This window comes from Phyllostomus discolor, chromosome 10, assembly GCF_004126475.2.
Source record: "Phyllostomus discolor isolate MPI-MPIP mPhyDis1 chromosome 10, mPhyDis1.pri.v3, whole genome shotgun sequence".
Classification (NCBI taxonomy): Eukaryota; Metazoa; Chordata; class Mammalia; order Chiroptera; family Phyllostomidae; genus Phyllostomus; species Phyllostomus discolor.
Genome location: NC_040912.2, coordinates 69,532,041 through 69,555,962, shown reverse-complemented (window position 1 = coordinate 69,555,962; position 23,922 = coordinate 69,532,041). Strand labels below are relative to the sequence as shown.

The 23,922-nt window shown below is 37.9% G+C and overlaps 1 protein-coding gene across 4 annotated transcripts in view; it reads left to right on the top strand.

The window, feature by feature from the left end:
* Nucleotides 1-23,922, top strand: part of AASS (aminoadipate-semialdehyde synthase) — a 66,106-nt gene that overhangs the window by 18,915 nt on the left and 23,269 nt on the right. For 3 of the 4 annotated variants that reach the window (XM_028525742.2, XM_036010854.1, XM_028525741.2), the window contains 13 exons: nucleotides 1,816-1,883; nucleotides 1,985-2,131; nucleotides 3,003-3,081; nucleotides 3,206-3,333; nucleotides 4,741-4,889; nucleotides 6,110-6,232; nucleotides 6,842-6,953; nucleotides 14,365-14,424; nucleotides 14,607-14,674; nucleotides 17,437-17,558; nucleotides 17,732-17,858; nucleotides 23,021-23,131; nucleotides 23,224-23,332. In XM_028525742.2, coding sequence (XP_028381543.1) covers nucleotides 1,816-1,883; nucleotides 1,985-2,131; nucleotides 3,003-3,081; nucleotides 3,206-3,333; nucleotides 4,741-4,889; nucleotides 6,110-6,232; nucleotides 6,842-6,953; nucleotides 14,365-14,424; nucleotides 14,607-14,674; nucleotides 17,437-17,558; nucleotides 17,732-17,858; nucleotides 23,021-23,131; nucleotides 23,224-23,332 — 1,403 coding nt within the window. The remainder of the gene's footprint in view (nucleotides 1-1,815; nucleotides 1,884-1,984; nucleotides 2,132-3,002; nucleotides 3,082-3,205; nucleotides 3,334-4,740; nucleotides 4,890-6,109; nucleotides 6,233-6,841; nucleotides 6,954-14,364; nucleotides 14,425-14,606; nucleotides 14,675-17,436; nucleotides 17,559-17,731; nucleotides 17,859-23,020; nucleotides 23,132-23,223; nucleotides 23,333-23,922) is intronic. The other variant, XM_036010855.1, reaches the window with a different exon arrangement.

The window sequence follows — 23,922 nt, the reverse complement described above, 5'->3', positions numbered from 1 at the left end:
AGGAAGGAAATAATAAAGGTAAAAGGGGAAAACAATAAAATCAAAAGTTGGTTCCTTAAAAAAATCAATAAAATTGATAAATTTCTAGTTAGACTAATAAAAGAGAAGATATTATTTACCAATATTAGGAATCCAAGGGAGGTCACACAGTATATCTGACAAACATTAAAAGGATAAAAGAATATTATGAATAGGCCAATATATTTGACAATGTTGATAAAATGTACAAATCCTTGAAAGACACGAATCACAAAACCAACTGAAGAAAAAAATGAAAAACTTTAATATCAATGTATAAGATAAATTCCACAAATAGACATTTATCAAGAGAAATGAATTCTTTTTGGTACAGACATAGTTATATATCTTTATTCATAATAATATAGAAACAGTCCAAATGCCCATCAGCAGAAGAATGGATAAATTGTAGTAGTATATTTGTAAAATGGAAAATTCAGCAATAAAAAGAAGCAAACTACTCATAAATGCAAAGTATGTATAAATCTCAAAAATATGCTGAGTGAAAGCAGACACACAAAAAAGAGTATATACTTATAATGTCATTTATATGAAACTGTAGCTAAGAAATTCATTTATATAGAGAGAAATAAGATCAGCAATTGTATAGGGCAAGGGTTGGCAAGGGTTACTGGAGTGATAAAAATGTTTTGTATCTTGATTATATTAGTGTTAATATGGTTGTATACATTTGTTAACAGTTATCAAACTATGTACTTTAAATTGGTGTGTTTTTTGTGTATAAATTATCCCTTTAAAAGTTGACTTCAGAGAAACCATAAAAGAAAGTTAGGTAGGGGTCTGCACAGGACAAGTTCTACCCCTGAAAAGAAGAGAATGGATGCTGAGGCCTTTGCTATAGGCATGCTGAGTTTTTTCTGTTTATAGGGCATTCAGATGGATAAATCCATAAGGTGGGCAGTTAGATCTTGAAATAAAATATCTGTGGTACAGACACAGATTTAGGGTAATCTGTATACAGAGAATACTTGAAATTTGGGACTGGATGAGCTAAGAAAGAAAGAGAGAGAGAGAGAGAGAGAGAGGGAGAGGAAGAGAGGGAGAGAGAGGGAGAGAGAGAGAGAGGGAGAGAGAGAGCGCGTGCGCGCAGAGATTGACGAGAATGAGGCCTGGGACAGAATCCTGAAGCTGACTAATGTGTAAGGAAAGCACAGAGGACACTAATATGAAAGGAATGGGCATATGAGGAGGTGCCTACAGAAATGTAGGATGAAAATATTAAAATCATAGGTACAGAGGGAAGAGTGTTCCAGCAAAGAAAGGCCCTGTGTTGCCGAATGCTTCTGACAAGTAAAGATCTGAAAAGTATCTGCTAAGTTCAGCTATTTAGGTTACTGAAATTGCTGACGGGGTTCCTGGGGTTAATGGTGACTTCATTCTCGTTTGTTCATTTTTATTTTGGTATGGGAGGAATGGAAGATAAGAATAAGCCAATACAGGGGGATAGGGAAAGGAATAATTTAAGAATGGGTTTGTTAGAGAGGCAGGAAGGGGTGGGATGTGAGGCAAAGGCGAACTTTACCCTTAGAGAAGAAGGACACTCACTCCATTTTAGCAGGATTGAAAGTGGAAGGAATACATGGGATGAAGCTGGTGTAGTGCTTTTAATGGCAGAAAGGCGAGGAAATGGATAAAATGACAGCGAGGAGCCCTCCAAATGTGAGAAGAGGTGGTCTGTGCTTCTTCAGAGCCCTGGGCAGGTTGAAGAATGGGCAGAGGGAACAGCTTCAACTCCTCTGAACTAATGGTCTTTCTATTGGTCTGATTCTGCAATAGGGATGATCAACATTTTACACGGAATGGGTTTAAGGCTCCTTGCTTTGGGACATCACACACCTTTTATGGTGAGATTTTTATTTTATTTTTTAAGAAATACATATCACACTTTAAGAATAGAAAACTGTCTCAGGTTGTAGACTAACTTGAATTGTGTGCTTGCTTTCAGCACATTGGCATGGCTCATAACTATAGGAACAGCAGTCAGGCTGTGCAAGCTGTCCGCGATGCTGGCTATGAAATATCTCTGGGTTTGATGCCCAAGTCGATAGGGCCCTTAACATTTGTGTTCACAGGGACTGGTAATGTATCTAAGGTAAATCCCACCTGTCTTGTTTCTGTAAAGCAGCCTGGAACTCTGAGACTAACCCAAAGGATGTGGGCATTTTGTGGACATTTCAGAGCCCTGCTTTTCCATGAATGTGCATTCTGTTTGGGGTACTTTTCTTACCTATGTACCTTTTCTGTAGTAAAGAGCAGTCATGATCCAAACTTATGTTTTTTGCTTTTAGTTGATTCCAAGCTGTGAGAGGTTTTAATTTTTTTTTTCTTTTTCCTTTTTAGAGGAATAACTCATTTTTAATGGTGTAAAGCTCTCTTCTTAGGGTGATGTTTTACCTCCATCACTGAGATATTCAAAAATTTGGAAGTTACCCCAGGATGTACTTTTTTAAGACAGATGTTAAGAAACTAAATTTAAACTAGAATTGGTATTTTTTTTCTTTCTGGGGTGGTTTTGAGTACACATTTGTGACCTCTATCCCCCACTGAGAAACTTGTAATTACAAAATAGGTCTTTCTTCAGCAACAATATTTTACAAAAAGGACATCACTATTTGTATTATGCTGTGAGATAAGCATCTAATTTTTTGTAGGAGATACAGTTTCCCCACTTGAAATAGCTTCTGCAAGGAAGCAGAAAGTAAATAGAAATATTTTATTGTGCTCTAATTTCTAAATGCTTTTGTTGCTATGCTGAATAAGTTAAGTAAAAACATTAAACCCCTTCCAATGCATGGTGTTCAAATTGCAGGCTATGAGCAAGAGCCTCATCTGACTTTTGACTGTGCAGTCCTGGTTGCAGGGGGCTGTGTAACTGTGGGAAAAGTTAATTAGAATCTTTGTAGGAAATCATATTGGCTCTTTTCCTATTTATTTTTAGAGTTTTACTCATGTGTTATTTACAGGGAGCCCAAGAAATCTTTAATGAACTACCCTGTGAATACGTGGAACCACATGAATTAAAAGAAGTTTCCCAAAATGGAGGTAAGAGGGGGAGGATGACTGGATGTTTTTTACTGTTTTTTATAGTTTCTGTGTTATAATATTTCATCGCCATAAATCTTTATCATTTGTCATCCACTTTACCAATTTCTTTCTCATCTGCAAGACCTGAGGAAAGTGTATGGAACGGTGTTAAGTCGCCATCATCATCTTGTCAGGAAAACAGATGGTGTATATGATCCTGTAGAATACGACAAATATCCTGAGCACTACAGAAGTCGTTTTAACACTGATGTGAGTATTGCACTCAGCTTTTGAGTTGGTTCGTGAAACAATATAGCCAGACTCTTTCCAGGAGAGAAATTCTGAATGTGAACATTAGTTTTCCGTCCCCCATATTTATTGACTGTTGTGAGTCCCTTGGATATTATGAGTTGGCCTAAGGAGTTATTGGCTTTTATTGATGTTTGGAGTGGCCTTTGCTGAGTGGTTTTGTTGGTTTCTGTGGCTGTGCCCTTTGCTTCACTGTCTTTGTTTGTACTGCAGGTCTGCGTGTGCCCGGTAGCTCTAAAACATTTCCTGTGGATTACTGCTTTCTGTATTTATCCTGGATTAATTTGAATTGTTGGCAAAATGCAGTGTCTACGAGGTTGTATCTCAACATAGATTTATGCCTTCTGTAGCCATGAATTGCAATTATAACCTCAGCTAGCTCTCTTGAAATGCATACCATTGATTATAGGGCTCCAGGGTGATATAGTGAGGCTGCCTAAGCACAGGCCCATGCCCACTGTACAAAACAGTTACTTACGATTAAAATCCTTCTGAGGAAGGCACAGGGCCCCATCTTATAAGAAGAACAATATGTTTGCGTGCTCTGAAGTCATTGGTCATGCAACAGTCCCCCTCAAAAGAAACTGACAAAAACAAAACAAAAAATGCAAGCATATATGGTGATAAGAAATATTTTGAATAATTTCCATATGTTTGAGCAACATAGTATGTTTAGATTCTGATATGAAATTTGGTGTTTAGCATATAAAGCATGTTATAGAAAAGGACTTTTACCTGTAGTTTGCAAATTCTTGAGATACCTGAGAAAGAAATAATATGAAACTAGTCCCAAACTGAAACATTTTGAATCTAGTAAATTTCCATCCTTCTTTTTCCTCCCAGTCACAGAAGTACTGGTGATTGGCTATGTCCTTAAACTTATCATGACCTAGTTACCATGTATGCATGTTTGTAGCACATTTGTCTATGGAGTTTACTGACATTATTTAATCTCCCCAGTATTGCTTTGAGGAAGGGCTACATATTATCCCCATCTGGCAGGTAAGGAAATGGCCCAGAGAAATCCAGGTAGCCTGCCTTAGGTCATGCTGTACTGGTTGCTGAGCTACAAATAAAGTGCTAGGTCACCTGATTCTCTGTCCTGCCTTTTTCTGGTCTAGGCACCACATTAGAGAGCAAGTATATTAATATGTTTATGTTCACATATTGCTCTATCATGGGGAATTTTACACTGACTCTGGGTGGCTATTTTTTGTCTTTGACTCAGAAGACAGCCACTGACCTGGCAAATAAAGTCAATTTGAAATAACACTAAATATTTCTCATGGAATTTACTGATAGCTCTCTCAGCACACTGCATCAAAATACTCTGTTTCCTAGCTATTGAACTTGGAACTTGCTTTACAGATTGCACCCTATACAACTTGTCTGATTAATGGGATCTACTGGGAACAAAACACCCCTCGTCTACTAACCCGCCAAGATGTTCAGATTCTCCTGGCTCCAAGCAAGACTTCAGCTGTTGGTGTGGAAGGCTGCCCTGCATTGCCACACAAGTAAGGATCTTCCTTCAGCAATGACGGCAGTTTTTAGCAGCAGGGCCCACTGTTAGGGCATCACACATAGGGGGTCCACATATCACAAAACTTGACTGTTAATGAGGACTTGTCTGCCTTATCTTAGTTGACCTTTTGAGAGCATTTAACAGTTAACCTTACCTCCCACTTGAAATCTTCCTTAACTTCTGTGGCTCCGTATGTAGCTCAGAAGTTATCTCCTCAGTGAGGTGCTTTTCAGCTTCTCTGTTTCCATTCTCTCTAGTCTGTTTGTCTTTCTGAAACCCACCATCATTTATTTTCTGCCTCCCACTTGAACTTAATCTTCTTCAGGAGAGAGCCTCTATTTCTCTTGGCCACAGGTACTTAGGACATTGCCTGAAAACAATATACTTTCAAATCATTGTTAAATGTCCAATTAACTAATTAGTCAATAAGTATTTATGGTATATCTCGTCTCTCTGGCACTCTGCTGAGCTAAAGGATGGAGAAGAGTATGGGTATGGTTGCTACCCCGAGGCATGTAGCTGGCATCAACTCAGTGCCAAGGGAATGCTGAAGCAACCAGTATTCTCCTCAAACAGACTTGAGGAGAAAGTGGGAGCCTGGGCTTAGCAAAGCCTCAAGAGAGAGGAGTGAGGAGAATGAGAATTGCAAGTGGCAGTATTGCCGCTGGATACATATGGAGCCTCCAAAGCACAGCTTAAGACATAGTAATGGGATAGTCTAGTTTCTAGTGTAGGGTTTATATGCGTAAGAGGTAATTGGAGATTAGGCAGGAAAATTGGGGTCAACCTCTAAAGGATTTCAAATGGTGGGCTGAGACATTGATTCATAATTCCAGAGATTCCCATGCAATAACATGTAAAATTATGCAGTACTAAGCAGGGTGGAGGGAGTTGGCTAAGTAGGTTAAGTTTAGGTTGTCATCAATGATATTTCTAGGGAAGGAATTTTCCATTTTTATTTCTTTCCTCCTTTTCTTCCTGTTCCTCCTTCCTCTCCTTCTCCTCATCTTCCCTCTGTTCTTCCTCCTGAAACCTAAAACTCACAGTAGGAAGATTCTGGTTTCCCAGAAGAACTCAGTAGGGGGAAAAAGCTAAGAGCCTAGGCAGGCGTCCTGAATGTTGTTCCAAGCACCCTTCATTTTTACTCATTTTTAACCTTGTTGGAGACTTCAGAGTTCTGGGCTCTGATCTAAGTATTGATGTTATTTTCAGACTTGTAGCAATATGTGACATTTCAGCAGACACTGGAGGATCTATAGAGTTTATGACTGAGTGCACAACAATAGAGCATCCCTTCTGCATGTATGATGCAGACCAGCATATCACTCATGACAGGTGAGTTTGCTAAAGTGGTCCAATGGTGGCAGATACATAAAAATATGTCATTTACCTAATTTTATATACTAGTCTTAAAATACTCAATACATCATTATGAAAACTATGCAAATTTTCAGAGATATGCTGAAACATATTTAAAAATTTGGGAGAAAACTTGACATGCAAATATTTTCTTTTTTAAAAGATTGTTTATTTTTAGAGAGAGGGGTAGGGTGAGAAAAGAAGGAAGAGAAACACCAATGTGAGAGAGAAACATTGATCAGTTGCCTCTCTCATGTGTGTAGACTGGGGGCCAAACCTGCAACCCAGGCATGTGCCCTGACTGGGAATCGAACTTGCAGCTTTTCACTCTGTGGGACAATGCCCAATCCATGGAGCCACACTGGTCAGGGCCCCACTGCAAATTTGAACATTTAAATCCATATATTCTATATTAAAATGGGAGATGGGTTACCCAAAAGGAAAAAGTTTTGTTTGAAAACTCTTGTTTATTTTGTTACAATATTACAAATGATAAGAAGCAAGTACAATGGAATAGAACTCCGAAAAAGTTAGAGCTATGAGTAATATTTTGTACATCCAAATAAAGCATGTTGCTTCTTCTAGCGTCGAAGGCTCTGGGATTCTGATGTGTTCCATTGACAATTTGCCAGCACAGCTTCCAATTGAAGCTACAGAGTACTTTGGGGACATGCTCTATCCTTATGTTGAAGAAATGGTAAGCAAACCCGGAGCTTCACAACAACTCCAAGGCTTTCAACAGAACTGTGGCATAATTTTATCCGTGTTCTGGTCTTTGGTATTAAGAAATCTGTTGTAAAATGAAATACCAGCCCTTCCATGAAATACTGACTATTATTTTATACATTCTGCTTCCTTCTCTCATGGGGAATATGGTTGTATAACTGTTTCCATGCTTAATTACAATTTGCATTTGCTTCTCATTATGCGCATTTTGGTAAGAATGTTCATGACATGAAAGATAAGATTCTCTTTGTCTTCAATTCTTTCTTTTCTCTAGGTCAGTTCATATTGAGGTATTCTTAATGTGCTGTGATTAACAGATTTGAAAAATTAGAAATATAGGAAATTTTATTAGATTTTAGTCACTAATGCTTAGTTAAGGACAGCTTTTCTTGAGGTCATATATTTTTCACTGTGATCGGTGATTGACTACTGAAATACTGTGTTTTTTAAATTTCATTTATTTGCCAAAGGTAAGGTTTTTTCTTCCAGTATTTATCTTCAGCCTTCATGCTAAACCTGGTTTATTTCTATTGCTGACGGTTGTCTGCCTCTGGCAGTGAGTCTCAAGGTATGAATCAGTGGCCGTTGTTCTTTCCCTCCATGGTTTTACTCTGCAGCTCTCACGCTACAGTGTGACAGTAGTTACGGGACATGGATAGATGAGACTTTGCCTGTGATTTTCTTTTCTTTCACATATTATTTCATTTTGAACCTTTGTTTTTCCTCCTGGGATATGTCAGGAGGGAGATGTAACAGGCTTGAGAAAATGCAGGCAGCAGGCACTATTATAATTGGCATGATATTATATTGCATCTACTGTGTGCCAGGTAGTATTTAAATTACTTAATGTATTTTAATTATTAAATACTCATCAGAGCCCTATCTGGTAGGTACCATAATTCAATCCATTTTACAGATGAGGAAACTGAGGTATGGAGAGGTTAAGACTGAGAAGGGTTGCTGCTGCCGTGTTGGATCTGTAATGCTCCTGGAATTGGCAGCATGTAAAACAGGTGACAAATGTCAGGCTTTCCTGGAGACGTCAACTTGCCTTATGGCCTTGAGCAGGACGCTTACTCTCTGAGCCTCAGATGTTTCACCTGTACGAGAAGTGGTTGCTCTTTAAAATCTTAATGGTCCCTCCAGCTCTAACATTCTGTATTGTAGATGTCTCAGTGGCTCGAGGGTATGTATATAAACAAATAGTAAGTTTACCCAGATGTTTACCATTTTCGATGATCTTCATTCACTTTCCTCTAGCATCATTCCCTGCAGACCTGGTAACTTCCTTTAGCACGATGAGCAAATTTAAAAGTTTCAGATATTCTCTTTTCAGTTCTAAATTTTCCATCTGGTTCTTTTTTTTCTCTTTTTCTGTTGAGAATTTCTATTTTTAAATTTGTTTTGAGTGACTTTCCTTTGTCACCTGGATATTTAATACAAGCTACTTTACACTCTTTGTTTACATTTCCAAAATTCTGAATCAACTTTGGGTCAAACTTTTCTTTTAAGAATGGGTCAGGTTATCGTTTTCTAGTTTTCTTATACTGAATGATCTTTCAATTGATTTTGGATGATGTGGATAGTTGTGGAGATTCTGGGTTATTATATTTCTCTGAAAAGTATTGATTTCTAGGATCTAGCAGGCAATGAACTTTGTTAGACTTAAAGTAAAAAGTCTGTCTCACCTGAGTTAGGGGTAGTACCAACAAAAGTTCAGCTCTTTCATCTTTACCTGGGCTCCTGGGTATTATAGTCTGACATGCACATGCTCAGTTCTGGGGTCATCGAGACTTGGAAAAGAGTTTACATGGAAGCTGGACTTCCCTTTTTTTTTCTGAACCTGTCCTTTCAGGCATTTCCCCCTCACACTCCAGAGCCTGTGGTTGCTCTAGATTCCATTCCTGTTTCCTTTGATCAGAAAGTCATCAAGTTTGCTGCATGTTTTTTTCCCTCCTCCTACCACACGGTCCATCCTCATCCTCAGGGCAATGCCAAAAGAATGGGAAAATCAACCACTGTGTTAATTATTTCTTCTAAGTTTTGACACTTTTCCCATAATTGCCTGCTTTTCTTCATTCTCTGAAGCCCCCATGTAGATAGTTTTGTTTGTATTTTGTCTAGAGTTTATTATCTGTTGGAAGGATGGAACCTAATGTCCATACGTACCCCCCATCATAACACATTGATTCAATCAACTTGACTCCAGCATAACACATTGATTCAATCAACTTGAGCCTTTGGTTTTAGTTCACTGTTTTAAATATTAAGATTATGTCTTTCTGCGCAATTCTTACCTTATTAGGCCAGGTTATGGAAAATGGTGAATATTGATTTGCTTTGTGGTTGAGTTTGACTGTAAATTTCTTGACAAGTGTTTTTGTTTGGCTGCTCTGACTTCAGTTATAAGTTTATTTGTTTTGGACTTTAGAACACAGCTTTTCATTACTATTCATCCTTGATCAACATTGCCAGTCATGCAGTGCACTTGACCTCATGTAGCTGTCAGGAGAAATGCAAGCTGGGTCAATGACTTCTCAGGAGGGTGTGACTGAGGGTTAGCTTAAGCAACCAAATAGGAATAAGGACATTTCTTAAATAAAATTTTTATTAAAGAACACAATATAATTTTCACAGTATATAATACTACAAAATATTAAAGTGTCACAGATAAGTGACCCATAAGTGTACAGCTCGATAAATTATCACAAAGATGCCAAGTGAACGCTGAATAAGTGAAAAATAGAGCAGTGTTAACAACACAGAGACTCCCTTGTGTCTCTCCTAGCACTATCTCTACTTCCCTTCCTATAGGTGCCTGCTATCTTGACTTCTAACTATGGATTAGTTTTGCTTTAGGGGGGGAATTTTATTTTTCCAACATATTAATTAGTATTCAAACTCACTTCTGATAATTCCAGTAAACTTTTTGGATCTATGTTCTGTTTTACTCTTGTCTTGGTTTTCAGTCAATTCTTATTAGTTAATGTTCCCATTTATTTTTGATTGAATGCTGGATACTGTGTATATAAAATTTTAGAGGTGAATCGAGGTTCTGGATGTTGTGGCAATTTTCTCCAGAGAAGATTTCCTTTGTTTTTGGCAGGAATTGAATAGCCTAAGAGAAAAGCCTTTCCTCCTTTGGAGAATTGATAGTTTTCAGTTTACCATTTATTTTAAAATGTAGTCTTTCAGTAGCTGAAATGAAAATCTGGCATTTATTAGGGTCCCCTTCAGCAGAACTTAAATTCCAATTTTTGTTTTTGTTTAGTTGACAAACTCTCCTCATTTTCTCAGTATCTCTGCTGCTTTCTGCTCAACTTTTTGACATCCCAGTCACTGCACCTGCATGGACAACTGCACCTAGGAACGGTGCCTAATGGGATAAACACCTTCACAGTGAGGACTTGCCTCTCTGGGTAACCTTCTCCAGAATGATGGCGCAGCAAGTCTTTCCTGTCCTTTGAACCTGAAAACAGGCTTTTCCTGTTTTACCTGTTGAAAGGATTGGTCTGAAAAGAGCAAATTAACCATTGCTAGATGGAAATATACATTAAAAATATGATGTGTTTGTGCCTATGTAGATAGATAGCTGATAGACTTCTATGCAGTGCAGCAAGGTGAAGGATATCAGGATGTGAAGTGTTGGTTAGCATTGGGGCATGTGGTGTTGCTTAGATGTCTGATGAGTAAGCCCACTCCTCTAAACTGTCATACCATTTTTACTTATATTAACCTCACTGTAGCCCTCTAAGCACCTTAGTGGGATTGCCTCAGGGGCATTCATCTCTACAGAATCTTTAAGCACTGAACGTTTATGAAAGTTGATGAATGTCTGTTTTGTAGTCTTGATATATATGTCTGCTTACTACTAAAAAATTAATATATTGTCTCTGATCTCTTCTGATGACTACATGGGAGCTATACTTAAAAATACATGCACTATCCTGTTTTCTCTAGATTTTCCTTTTGACTTAAGGTCCATATAGCTTCTATAGCATTGCAAGGCATGCACTATTATTTTATAATAACATAGAATATTAGTTTTAGTTGGAGTTGATATTCATTTTCTATTGGAACAAGACACACACACGGGTGGCAAAAATGAAAACACAGCTTTTGACTCATAAGAAGCATGAGGTCCAGGCAGAGGCTGAGACAAGTATGCAAGTGAGGTGGAATGTGACGTCCATTAGAAAGATGCTAATGAGGTTGTGTAGGGAGAGGCTCTGGCCTTTGGGTAACATTAGGAAAGGTTTTATGAAAGAGGTGACATTTGAGCTGGGTTTACATAGATGTATAGGATCTATTCATTTGCATGGGAATAAGAGGCACACTGTAATGGAGACGGGAGAGTGAAGGTGGGAATTAATTTAGTCTAGGGATTTCGATGAAACAAATGTATGTTGGTCCCATATCGGAAAGGGTCTCAACACCAGAATAAATAGCTAGCAATTAATTTAGGAGAGAGTGATGAGCTCCCAAAGGCATTGTACATAAAAGTGGCATATGCTTCAGAACTCCTGTGGTTGTACTTCTGTATTGGCTGAATTCTAGCAAGGAAAATAAAAATCAATGTAGAAACTGAGCAGTCTTTTGTCTTTTATGTGAGCCTTTCTTTGGAATTCATGATAGTTTTTTTAGTTTTCTTGGAAAAAGTCCACTGAACTTTCAATAATTATTGCGTGTATTCACTAATATATTTAGTTCTATGTTTACCATTTAATGTAGTAGGCACATGGCAAGATGCCAAGTGTAGTTTCTACCTTCAAGGTGTGCTTGAGGGCAGATTTTAATACAGTCTTCACAAAGGTGGCAATTTTTCAGCTGTACCTTGAAGAATAAAGAGTGGGAGTTCCAGGTAGAGGAACAGAATGTGAGGCATCCACCTGGTGTAGCCCAGAGGGATATGAAAGCATAACACAGATAAGTAGTTCCACACTGTTTGTAGATCTAAAATGTTGGGTATGAGGCTCAAGGGAGGGCCGAGGCTGGAGAGGCAGAACTGAAAGCCGGGAAATGACCTGCAGGCCTGGCCGCCTGCCACCACGAAAGCCAATACTCATGACACAGATACGGAGAATAAGGAAAGAAGTTTATTCAGGTTGCTGGTGACCTGAGCAGATCACAGGCTCCTGTCCTTGAAACCCATTTTAACCTTTCAGACATTTTGGCCCGATTACATGGGATATCATGGGGAAAGGGGAACTGTGAATTTCTGGAGATGTGCAGTTCTTGCTCAGGCTTATTCTTTCTGTTCCAATGTTGTCTTTCAATGAGTGCCAACCGCACACCTGCAGTTTTACTGGCAGCATCAGTGTTCCTTACTCCGGAATAGGCTGTTCAGCTGTAATGAGAACTTGGCCAGAGGTGGAAGTACAGGATTCATTATATCCTAGGATTTGTTACAGAATACATAATTTTGATCACTAGATTGGTAGCATTAAATCATGATTACAGAACCAGTCTATAGAGAATCTTGTAGGCCACCCAAGGAGCTAGAGGCTTTATCTTCAAGACATGAGAAAGATACTGAGTTATTTTAAATAGGCACAGGAGAAATGATCAGATTTGTGATTTAAATGAAAGATAGCCTAGGTGTCTTGTGTTTTAGATGTGTGAAAGTAGTTTTTTGTTTATTTTAATATAGTAAATAAATACTCCCCTGCCAGCCTCTGGTAGGGTGAGTGGCTAGATTTTAACCTATGGATAAGAGGGGGAGGGGACTGATTGTGTTATTGACCCTAATGCCCCCACGATTAGAAGCAACAATACTGGTTTATATGACCTTTACCCCCTGGCAGTCTATTCAAGAGATGGATACCTTGATAAAAAAAAAAAAGAGGGAAATGAGGAGGATGTTGGGGTGTTAGTATGAGAGATGTGGTTTTTGTTGTTTGCCTTTGACTTATTCTTGCAAAGAGATAAAGACTGATAAGAGTGTGAATAACTTTCTGTGATCTACTTGGTGAAGTCATTTTCCCTGACACTTTTGAAATGCTGATGTGTCTATACTCAGAACTGATACTGACCTGCAGGAGATTTCCTACTGTGCCCTTGTGGGGGGCTGTTCTCTATAAGACCTGTAACAGATGCTGGCCTATGCAATTCTGAAACAGAAGTGTGGGCTTGATTGCCTTCCTCTGAGACTCGCAATCCCAGAGTTTGGTGAAAGGGAAAGGAATTATTTATTTAAAAGTTATACAGATTTAGAACAATGGTGGAATTCTGCCATTAAGTCCCACTCCCTTTAAAACACCCACAAACACACAAGCCCACTCCTGCCTCCCTTTTGCCATCTCAGGTCAGTTTCAGAACATGCCAGTCAGAAGTACTATCTCTCAGGAGAAAAAAACCAGAAGTTCACCACTCAGGATTCCCCCATTTCAGTTCAGCATCTCAGGCATCTCCCACTAGTCCGTCGTTGGCTGGACAGGTTCTATAGTCCTCAGCATCATCAGCCTTGTTGCCATTTTCTCCAGCTCTTAATCCAAAACTGCATGACACCTCATCATGGTGGGCCAGTTTGGGGTCCTTCTGTGCCCTTTCAACCCACATGGCCAAGAGCTTGAATGGTTGCCACGCCTGGTTTACATCCCGGCTGGAGCTTCCTAGTAACCCCATTTCCGACTCCTCCCACAATGGCTTACCTCTGCCAGGTCTCTGTTTCCATTGTTAGTCTGGTCAGGTATGGCCCTGTGACACAGAGTGAACAGATTCTAAGATCTTATGCAGGCACAGCAAGCCCCGCCCCCCCTCACCCTGGCTACATCATGGGTTAAGGTCTTGCTGATCCTTGAGCAAGACAGGCACAGCTATTTAGCATACCTATGAATCTAGCCAAGTTGCCACAGATATGCAAAATCTTCCAAGTGGTGCCCTGCTTCCCCCACCCCTCAAGCCATGGCTTTGGAGGTTTGGGGGGTTTTTTTCTCTGACCCCTGCTCTACCCCCATTATGGGCCCATTCTCTACTTATAAAAGAATAGCACAAACCCTTGGAATGGGATAAAAGGCCCTAAGAATGAGCACTGTAGCTATAAAGCTTGTGGTGATATTTGACATCATGCACAGTATGACACATTGAACTGGTGAGGAAGAGTAAATTTTTTTATGTTTCCAGCAAGCAAAATTTGATTTCATGACTGTAATCATGACTGTAATCAAATTTTACTTTTAAAGTTGGAACTTGTTTTGAAACAGTCTGTCCTTCAGGGCAGACTTCATTGCTTGTAGAAGACTTTTATTTACAATTATTTATGGATTTTCAGAAACTTTTCTAAGTTCTTTTCTCTTTTGACTAATATTTTAATATGAATAAAAACACCAAGAAGCCTTCTTTGCAATGTCATTTGTCTCTTACCGATCTTATTTTCCCTGCAGATATTATCAGATGCAACACAACCTCTTGAAAGTCAGAATTTTTCTCCCGTGGTACGAGATGTAAGTTATGAAATTACTTTTCTCTATAAGTGTATTTTTTTTCACTACAATTCTCTCTCCCCTCTCTCCCTTTTCCTTCTCTCTCCCCATCTTTATCTGTCTCTTCTCTATCAGTCATGAGCCCATGTTTGTGGGACTAAAATGTGGATATTAAAGAAATGTCTTGTGTCATATACATTTAGGCAGTGATTACATCCAACGGTACATTGCCTGATAAGTTTAAATATATCCAGAAACTCCGAGAGAGCAGGTAAGCATTGTTCTTATCTTGGATCTGATGAGTATTTTTTTATATTTCAATGTGAGTTCATGAAACTAAGTTTATACAAGATGTAAATTTTGAAAATGCCTATAAATATAGGAAATCCAAAGTAAGTGATTAGCTGGAACCAGTGTGAATTATTTCCCCCTGAACTGTATGGCAGCATTATTTGGGCTTTCTAATACCCTGCGTAGGCTTGTGTGTAAACCAACACAAGTCCAAAAGGCTGTCCTTTGGGGCGCCTCTCTCTCCAGCACTTTGCATTTTGCCCTGCCTCTGTTACTTTGTCAAAGGAAATGAGCACGATAACCCTTTCTGTGGTGCTTTCAGGCTGGTTTTTAGTTGAGGTTTTGGACTCTCTTTTATTTCGTGTGATATTTAGGAAAGTGAGCTCTTGGTTAGAGATTAAGGGAAGAAAGGAAATGATTAGAGGTCACTTTTCCCTGGAGATTCTTATTAGGAGGAAGGTGTCAAAAAGTTTCATGGGAAATCTACCCAAGAGAATAGTTCCCACAGAAAGGCACTAAGCTAAGGTCCTTGTTTTCTTAATTGATTTTGTGCTCAAAGTTTGAAAACATTGACATTTCTTTGGAGTGTTTCAGTCCACTTCAGCTGATTACATTTGATTTGTGTTTATATCTGCTCCAGGCGTCTATTCCTATCTAACAAAATAACCCATGCACTGAGTTCTCAGGAGAAACCAGAGTGGGAAAACTAACAAGCACCCAACAAGCAAACAGACTTCTTTCTCAGTTGTTGTCCCTGTAAGAAGTAGATGAAGAGATCTGCAGAGATCAAGTACACTACTGTTATGTTTTTCCATATGTATTAGTTTGCTGTTGGTTACTTTTTATGTATTGATGAAATGTTTGGGCAGAAGACAGCAAAAGTGTAGAATTTGTTTTCTTTCTTTCTTTTTTTTTTAAAAAGCAACTAGCTGTATAACTTTTTAGAAGAGTTAATTATTGGGGAAATATGACATGTATTTGTTTTTCAGAGCACTCTGTATCTTTTGACGTCATTACCTGATGTGATGATCTCTTAGGCTAATCCTAGTGGCATATCTAACATGACCGGTTAGACAATAACATCTTCACTCTCACGTACCATGTTTTATGAACCAGCAAGTCTACTTGGCTCCAACTACTAGGATTTCCTGCCCTTCTTCCCTAGCAAAATCTTGTGCCAAGACAGTGATACAAAGATTGCATTTTTGAAAGGAAATTTGTTATGCTGCACCCTGCCTTATTCTTATATTCTCTGTGTCACTTAGCACAGTGATGATTAACCTGGGGTGGTTTTAGGTGATGATGAGATGGGCCATATTAGAATCTAGGTGTAATTTTTTTAAAAAATATATTTTGAACAATATATTTAGATATCAAAATAATATGTTTTAATTATATATCTATAGAAAGTGTTATTAAGAAGGACATACTATAACCAAATTATAGTGGGGGTTATTTTTGTTTCTTTTTTTTGTTTCATTTTGTTTTTGCTTTTGTTTTTTGGTTTTGTTTTTTTTTTGCTAGGTGGAATGGGATGGGGGTGAAAGTTAAAGGTGACCTCACTTCATCAGTAATATAAATGTTGGGGGTAAAGAGGAACAGGAATATTTATTTATTTTTTAAATCCCCACCTTAGGTTATTTTTATTATTGATTCAGAGAGAGGAAGGAAGGGAAAGAGAAGTATCAGTGTGAAAGAGAAACATGATTGGTTGCCTACTGCACACACCCTGACCAGGGATAGAACCTGCAACCTAGGTTTGTGCCCTGACCAGGAATCGAGCTCAGGACATTTTAGTGTAGGGGATGATGCTTCAATCAGCTGAGCCACCCGGCCAGGGCTACAACAGGGACATTTTATACTTATAGATATTTTTGTTTACTTATAATTAATAAAAAGGTTAAAGTTTGAGAAATGCTCTGGTCTAAAAGATCCCAACAACAGGGCCTGATGCTTAAGTCCCTGGCACCAGGCTGTTTCCATGGTTTTGCATTGATACCTGGGAACTTGATTCAAAATGCATTTAATGAATACTTTCTATATTATAGACAAAATAGACTGAGCATTAATGGGTTTATAAAGATGAGTAAGACTCAGTCACTATCTTGGAGGTAATAATTTGTTGCAAAGACAGAGTTCTCTGTCAGAAAGGTATAAATTCTTAACAGCATAAACATGTCAAGAATTAAATTCCTGCCTGGTAACTTGTCTCAGATTTCTATATGTGACCCTAGACATTTGTGATTTCAAAGTTATGGTTCAACTGTCCTCAAGTAATCCAAAATATAAATGACCAAACAAATGTCTAATGTGAGTAATGATAATCTCAGACTGTATGTCAGATTGTTGTGCAGAATGATACAGTTTCTGAAGTAAAGCCCCTCGTACAATTTTGAATCATGTCCTCTGGAAGGAGGCAGTATGAGACCAAGTTACTGAGTGGTGAATAAGACAATCAGTGGACCAGCATCTGCACCTCACTAGTCAAATCCACGACAGTCTGTGGACACCTGCCTCAGAGATGTCAGGGTCCATTGTCCACTGTACAGAATCTAACATAATAAAAAATGCCAGTACAGGGAATTCTCATTGAGGCTCTTATTATGAATAATGTGGAAAAGATCATTGCTTTATGATTTTTCATGAAGTTTTAGTTTGGCTTGGGGACAGTAGGATTCTGTTATTTAAATTGTTTTTGGTTAAATGATTCCTCCCCACCTGCCTTTTTATTCTTTTTCATAGAGAATATTCTCAGTCGCTATCAATGGCCACCAAGAAAAAGGTCTTGGTCCTTGGAACTGGTTATGTCTCTGAGCCTGTTTTGGAATACCTGTCACGAGACCGTGATATAGAAATAACCGTAGGTAAAGGAGCCCTAATTTTTGAAGAAGGAGAACTAATTTCATATGTTTACTCTGTGAATTTTAAATGACTGTGTTTTTTAAACTGTGAAATTTATTTTGGAGATGTTAAAGTGTCTTGCTTTCTGACTAGGAGAAGGAAATCTAAAATATGGGCTTCTCTATTCTTGAAATAGGCTCTGACCTAAAGAATCAAATTGAACAGTTAGGCAAGAAATATAATATTAATCCTGTTGTCCTGGACATTAGTAAACAAGAAGAGAAGTTGGGCTCCTTGGTGGCAACCCAGAATCTTGTCATCAGGTTAGTATTTAGCAAGACATGATGGCTGTATATTTTGTTGATATTGTTATTTTTATTTCCTTATTTCCCCCCTTCTGTTTTCCTCTCTTCCTTCTCTAGTAAACTTTAGTTTTAATTATGTATTGAGAAAAGTGCACAAACCATAAATGTATAGTTCAATGATTTTTCACACAGTGAACATACCATACAACCATTATTCACATCCAGAAACAGAGTACGTACCCCAGAATCCCTCTTGGTGCTCCCTGTTACTAGCTGTGTCCCCCAAGGTTAAGTGCTATCCTGGCTTTTAACATATTCATGTTTGCTAGTTTTCAAATTTACAGTTAGAATTATTTCATATGTTCTCATTTGTGGCTGCCTTCTTTCATTTAATGTTGTGATTTTGAGAGTTATGTTGTCTGCAATTGTAGTTAATCATTCTCATTGCTGTGTAATATTTCATATGTGAATATATTATTATCCATTTGACTGTTGATAGGTATTTAGGTTTGTCTGGATTTGGCTATTATAAATCATGCTGCTGTGAATATTTTATTATTTGCCTTTTACGTATCATATATACACATTTCTGTTGGGTATCTTCCTAAAAGTAGAATTGCTGTGTCATAAGATACCCATGTATCTTGTGACATATATTTTGGTAGCTATTTTATCCTTTGGATTTATAAAGTTTAATGAAATTGTGTGAATTCTTTAGCTTTATAACTCTTTCAATAGGAACAGATCTTGAATTGCTGTGCATATTACTGCCAAAAATTTTAGAGATAACTTCTAAATATAGAGCTACATGAAGTTCACTCTATAATTAAACTTGATTTTGAAATAACAAAGTGATGAGAATAGTAATTTATTCTTAGAATATACTGTATTTTTTGGACCATATTATGCACCTAGGTTTTAGAGGAGGAAAATAGGAAAAAAAATTTTGAAGCAAAAAAAGTGGTAAAATATTTAATAACATAAATAACATAATATTTCACCAATGTAAATGTAGACAGAACTCAACAGCAGCATTAACAACCATTATTCCTCCCAAATTTGGGGATGGGAAAAAGTGCGTATTATAGTTCAAAAAATATGGTAATAGTAAAAGAAAGAAGGTTACCTGCTCATTCAGAGTTATATCAATTCATAGATAAGATTTAAATGATATCTTTACAAAAGTTAGATAAGATTTAAATGGTATCCTTGGAGGAAGTTCTAAGATATCTTAAGAAAAACAGGCTTGGAGAACAGATACAATGAAAGGTAATTCTAAGAGGGAACTTTTGTGTTGTCTCTGGATTTATTTAAACATAAGCTCATTTTGGTCACTTAAACATTATTCAATTTACACAAATTTAATGTACACTAATTTTTATTATTTTATTGATTATACTATTACAGTTGTCCCATTCCCCGCTTCATTACCTTCTACCCTGCACACCCCCTCCCACCCACATTCCCCACCTTTAGTTCATGTCCATGTGTCATAAGTTTTTTAGCTTCTACATTTCCCGTACTATTCTTGCCTCCCCCCTATTTTCTACCTACCATTTATGCTACTTATTCTCTGTACCTTTCCCCCCCTCTCTCCTCCCACTCTTCTGTTGCTAACCCTCCATGTGATCTCCATTTCTGTGGTTCTGCTCCTGTTCTAGTTGTTTGCTTAGTTTGTTTTTGGTTTTACTTTAGGTGTGGTTGTTAATAATTGTGAGTTTTCTATCATTTTACTATACATGTTTTTTTTGTATTCTTTTTCTTAGATAAGTCCCTCTAACATTTCATATAACAAGGGTTGGGTGATGATATACTCCTTTAACTTGACCTTATCTGAGAAGCACTTTATCTGCCCTTCCATTCTAAATGAAAGCTTTGCTGGATAGAGCAATCTGGGATGTAGGTCCTTGCCTTTCATGACTTCAAATACTTCTTTCCAGCCCCTTCTTACCTGTAAGGTCTCTTTTGAGAAATCAGCTGACAGTCTGATGGGAACTCCTTTGTAGGAGTCCTTATCTCTTGCTGCTTATAGAATTCTCTCCTTCATTTTAATCTTGGCTAATGTAATTATGATGTGCCTTGGTATGTGTTTCCTTGGGTCCAACTCCTTTGGGGCTCTCTGAGCTCCCTGGACTTCCTGGAAGCCTATTTCCTTTGCCAGAATGGGGAAGTTCTCCTTTATTATTTGTTCAAATAAGTTTTCCACTTGTTGCTCTTCCTCTTCCCCTTCTGGTACCCCTATTATTTGGTTGTTGGAACGTTTCAAGATGTCCTGGAGGTTCCTACACCTCTCCTCATTTGTTTCAACTCTTGTTTTTTCATTCTTTTCTCTTTGGTTTCTTTCTTCTTTCTGGTCCACTCCATTGATTTGAGTCCCAGTTTTCTTCCCATCACTATTGGTTCCCTGTGCATTTTCCTTCATTTCACTTAGTGTAGCCTTCATTTTTTCATCTAATTTGTGACCAAATTAAACCAATTCTATGAGCATCTTGATCACCAGTGCTTTGAACTGTGCATCTGATAGGTTGGCTATCTCTTCATTGCTTAAAAGTATTTGCTTTGGCGCTTTGATCTGTTCTTCTCTTTGAGCTCTTCCTCTTCCCCTTCTGGTACCCTTATTATTCGGATGTTGGAACGTTTCAAGATGTCCTTTTTTTCTTGTCTTGTCATGCCTGTTACGTATGAGGGGCAAAGCCTTAGGTGTTCACTGTGGTGGGTCAGCCCAGTCACTGAGTTGTGATGCTGTCTGTGGGGGTAGGGTTGGAGAGGGAACAATGGCACTTGCTTCACTCTCTGCCAGATTTGAGTCCCTTCCGCCATTTCCCCGAAGCCAACTGGGCCTTTCTGGTGCTGATTCCCATGTGGGTGGGCTTGTGTACATTCTAGGACCCTGTGGGTCTCTCCAAGGAACTCTCCTGTAAGGCTGGGAGTTCCTCCCGCTGCTTCAATCCCCACAGGTGTTTTAAGTCTGTGTTCTGAGGCTTTATTTCCTTGCACTGGGGTCCTGGGCTGCTTGATCTGTCTTGCTCCCCAACTTCACCTGGTTTGTCTGCACACGAATGTGGGACACAAATGTGGGACTGCTTGGTCAGCTAGCTGCCCTGCATGCCTCACTGGGTCTGCCTGCCACCACCTGCGCGCCCGGGGTCCATCAGCTGCTGTCTTGTGCACTGGGGTCTACACGCCACCGCTTGTTTTTTGTTTTTGTTTTTGTTTTTTTTTGCTGTGACCCCTCTCTGCCTGACTCTGCCTGGCTGCCCATCTCCACCCCTTCTACCGGACTGGTTGAATGTGTCTAACTCCTCAGTTGTCAGACCTCCATACAGTTCAATTTTCTGTCAGTTCTGGTTGTTTTTTGTTTGTTTCTAAATTTTTGTTGTCCTTAATTTGGTTGTGCGAGGAGGCACAGTGTGTCTACCTATACCTCCATCTTGGCTGGAAGTCAATGTACATTCATTTTTATTCAGCAAAAATTTACTAATGACCAATAGACCTTGTTTGCCACTAATATGATTATGAATATAAGTATGATTCAAAGCTGAATGTTCTAGCCTCTGGATAAAACAAAGAGAATTTGCTTATACATAGGGACCTAAGTGTAACATTGTTTTTTTGATAAAAAGCAACATTCAAAATACATTTGGACCTAAATTTGAAGCAAAATATGAAAGATAATAAAGACAATAATCTATTAATAAGTTAAAATTTTCAAATTTAGCAAATGGGTGACCTTTCATAAGTTAGCATTAGCAAAATCTCTTTTATATTTAATTTTTCTCAGTTGAGATTTTTTGCTGAATAGTGAAAATGCTGTTAAGCATTGTTATCCTGTAGTTTTTCTTAAATATTTTTTTAAGCTGGGGAAAGAGTGTTTTGATATAAGCATAGTGATTAGGACTGCCAAAGTTAAATGAGTAAGAAATATGTCTTACAAAAAGTAATATAATAATATGTCAAATGCTCATAGTTTGAATTTTTCAATTTTAATTTTTGATGATTTAATGTAAATATTAATTGAGTTTGAAAATTACATTTGTATTTTGTGTATGTTTTCACAAGAGGCATTTGTAAGTATTTGTATTTGTATTAATTGGGTTGGTGCCAACTGAATTCAAGAGCCACAGCCCCTTGGCTAGTCACTATATCACAAGCACAGTGAGTTATGGTTCTAATCACTTTCCTTTAAAGCACCATTAATCAAAATCCTATCATTCTACATTTCAGTGTATTATTAGGTTTGTGCAATTAATGCCAAATTAAAAAATATATTAGATCTAGATAACATGTTAGCATGCAAGTTTTCAATGTTGGGAAAGTGACAAAAAATCTCCACTTAACCTTGAAGATGATGTCATTTGTATATTTTCTTTTAATAGTTTTTTTAACAAAAATTTTGCAAGTATTTTGTTCATTGGCTTTTAAACAGTTACCATATTTAGTAACAATCTTTTTAGATTAAAAAAGCCAGAAAGCAGAGGTCAAGAGCTTTCTTATTGATAATGGCAAAACATGTACTAAGTTTTATTCTGGATAGTAATAAATTTATTAAGCAACATTTATTCTATTGATCTTAGAAGGAAGAAGAGCCTAAAAGATTTTTAAAATATATATATATATTTTTTATTTTAATTGTTGTTGCAGTACAATTTTCAATACAGGAAATCATAGAAATATAAGAATGGATGGAATAGATATCATGAAATGTAAAGAAATAGCTGGATACCTGAAGGTGGAAGAAAGTCTGCCTTTGGGTAAATCTGGGAGAGCTTCTTAGAGGAGATAACTGTTCAGACATTTTTTTAAGGAGGGTGTGACCTGGGTAGGGGTGGGAAGGTGGAGGGAGCATTCCCTGTGGAATTCACAGGGATAGTAACGGTTCAGAGGTGGTAAAGTAAAGGCTGGGAACAGAGTTAGACTGGCTTCTGTGCTTCCCACATATGGTTTATGGAGGATATCAAGGGATAAAAATGGAAAGGCTAGGTGAAGGTTGTATTGTGGAGAGTTTTAAATATGATTACAGGGTGCAATTATCCCATAGTCCTCAAGGAGCCTCATCTGAGATGATTATCTCTGAGAGAATAAATTAATCAGGGCAATGTCTCAGCCTTAGTGCAGTTCAAGATACATTAGAAAGCAGGGTTGGACAAGGTTTCTGATTAGCTTCTCTCTCTGTTTTAAAGCTTGCTGCCTTATGTATTGCATCCTCTTGTGGCAAAAGCATGCATCACAAGCAAAGTTAACATGGTCACAGCGAGCTACATCACACCGGCGCTAAAGGAATTAGAAAAGAGGTAAGTTGCAGTCATTTTCAACTAGGAAGCTCCATGGCATTATTTTTACTTTACGTACACCTTTTCCTTCCTCCTCTTTTCACCTGTTGTAGTGTGGAAGATGCTGGCATCACTGTCATCGGTGAACTGGGACTGGACCCGGGTCTTGATCATATGCTGGCAATGGAAACAATAGATAGAGCCAAAGAAGTGGGAGCCACGGTGAGCCCCAGGGACACGCAAAGTTTCCCTTAGCAAAACATTCAAAGGTCCAGGTTACCATGCTCAGAAATAAACTTTGTATAATTTTGACTAAATGTGTTGCTGTAATCTAGCTCATACTTTTGAGCAGAAATTTCTGTGTGGTAAAACCATGTCCAAGTCTTAGCAGTAAATTTTTATAGACATAGATGCTACTGTAATGTTTTGGTTGACTAAAGGACTTTTGAGTGCCTTAAATATTCTGTAATAAGATCTGACTTGTAAAAGTGGAAAAAGTTCTTTACAATATCATTTATCTGTTGGTACATGGAATGTTTTTATACATGAGAAGGAACTTTTGAACAGTAAATGTGAGGAATCAGATTAAATGGTTTAGGTTTTGTGCATGTAATATATATAATGAAATATAGATTTGAATGAATTGTAATTAGATATTAACTATATGTCATGTATTGATGAATTTATATAAATTGCATATTATAATATATGTAATAAAATTATAATCCAACATACAATTTGAATGCAAAATTTAGGAGGAACTGATAAGTCAGAACTGAATTAATAGTTACACTTTCTAACTGAATGAAATG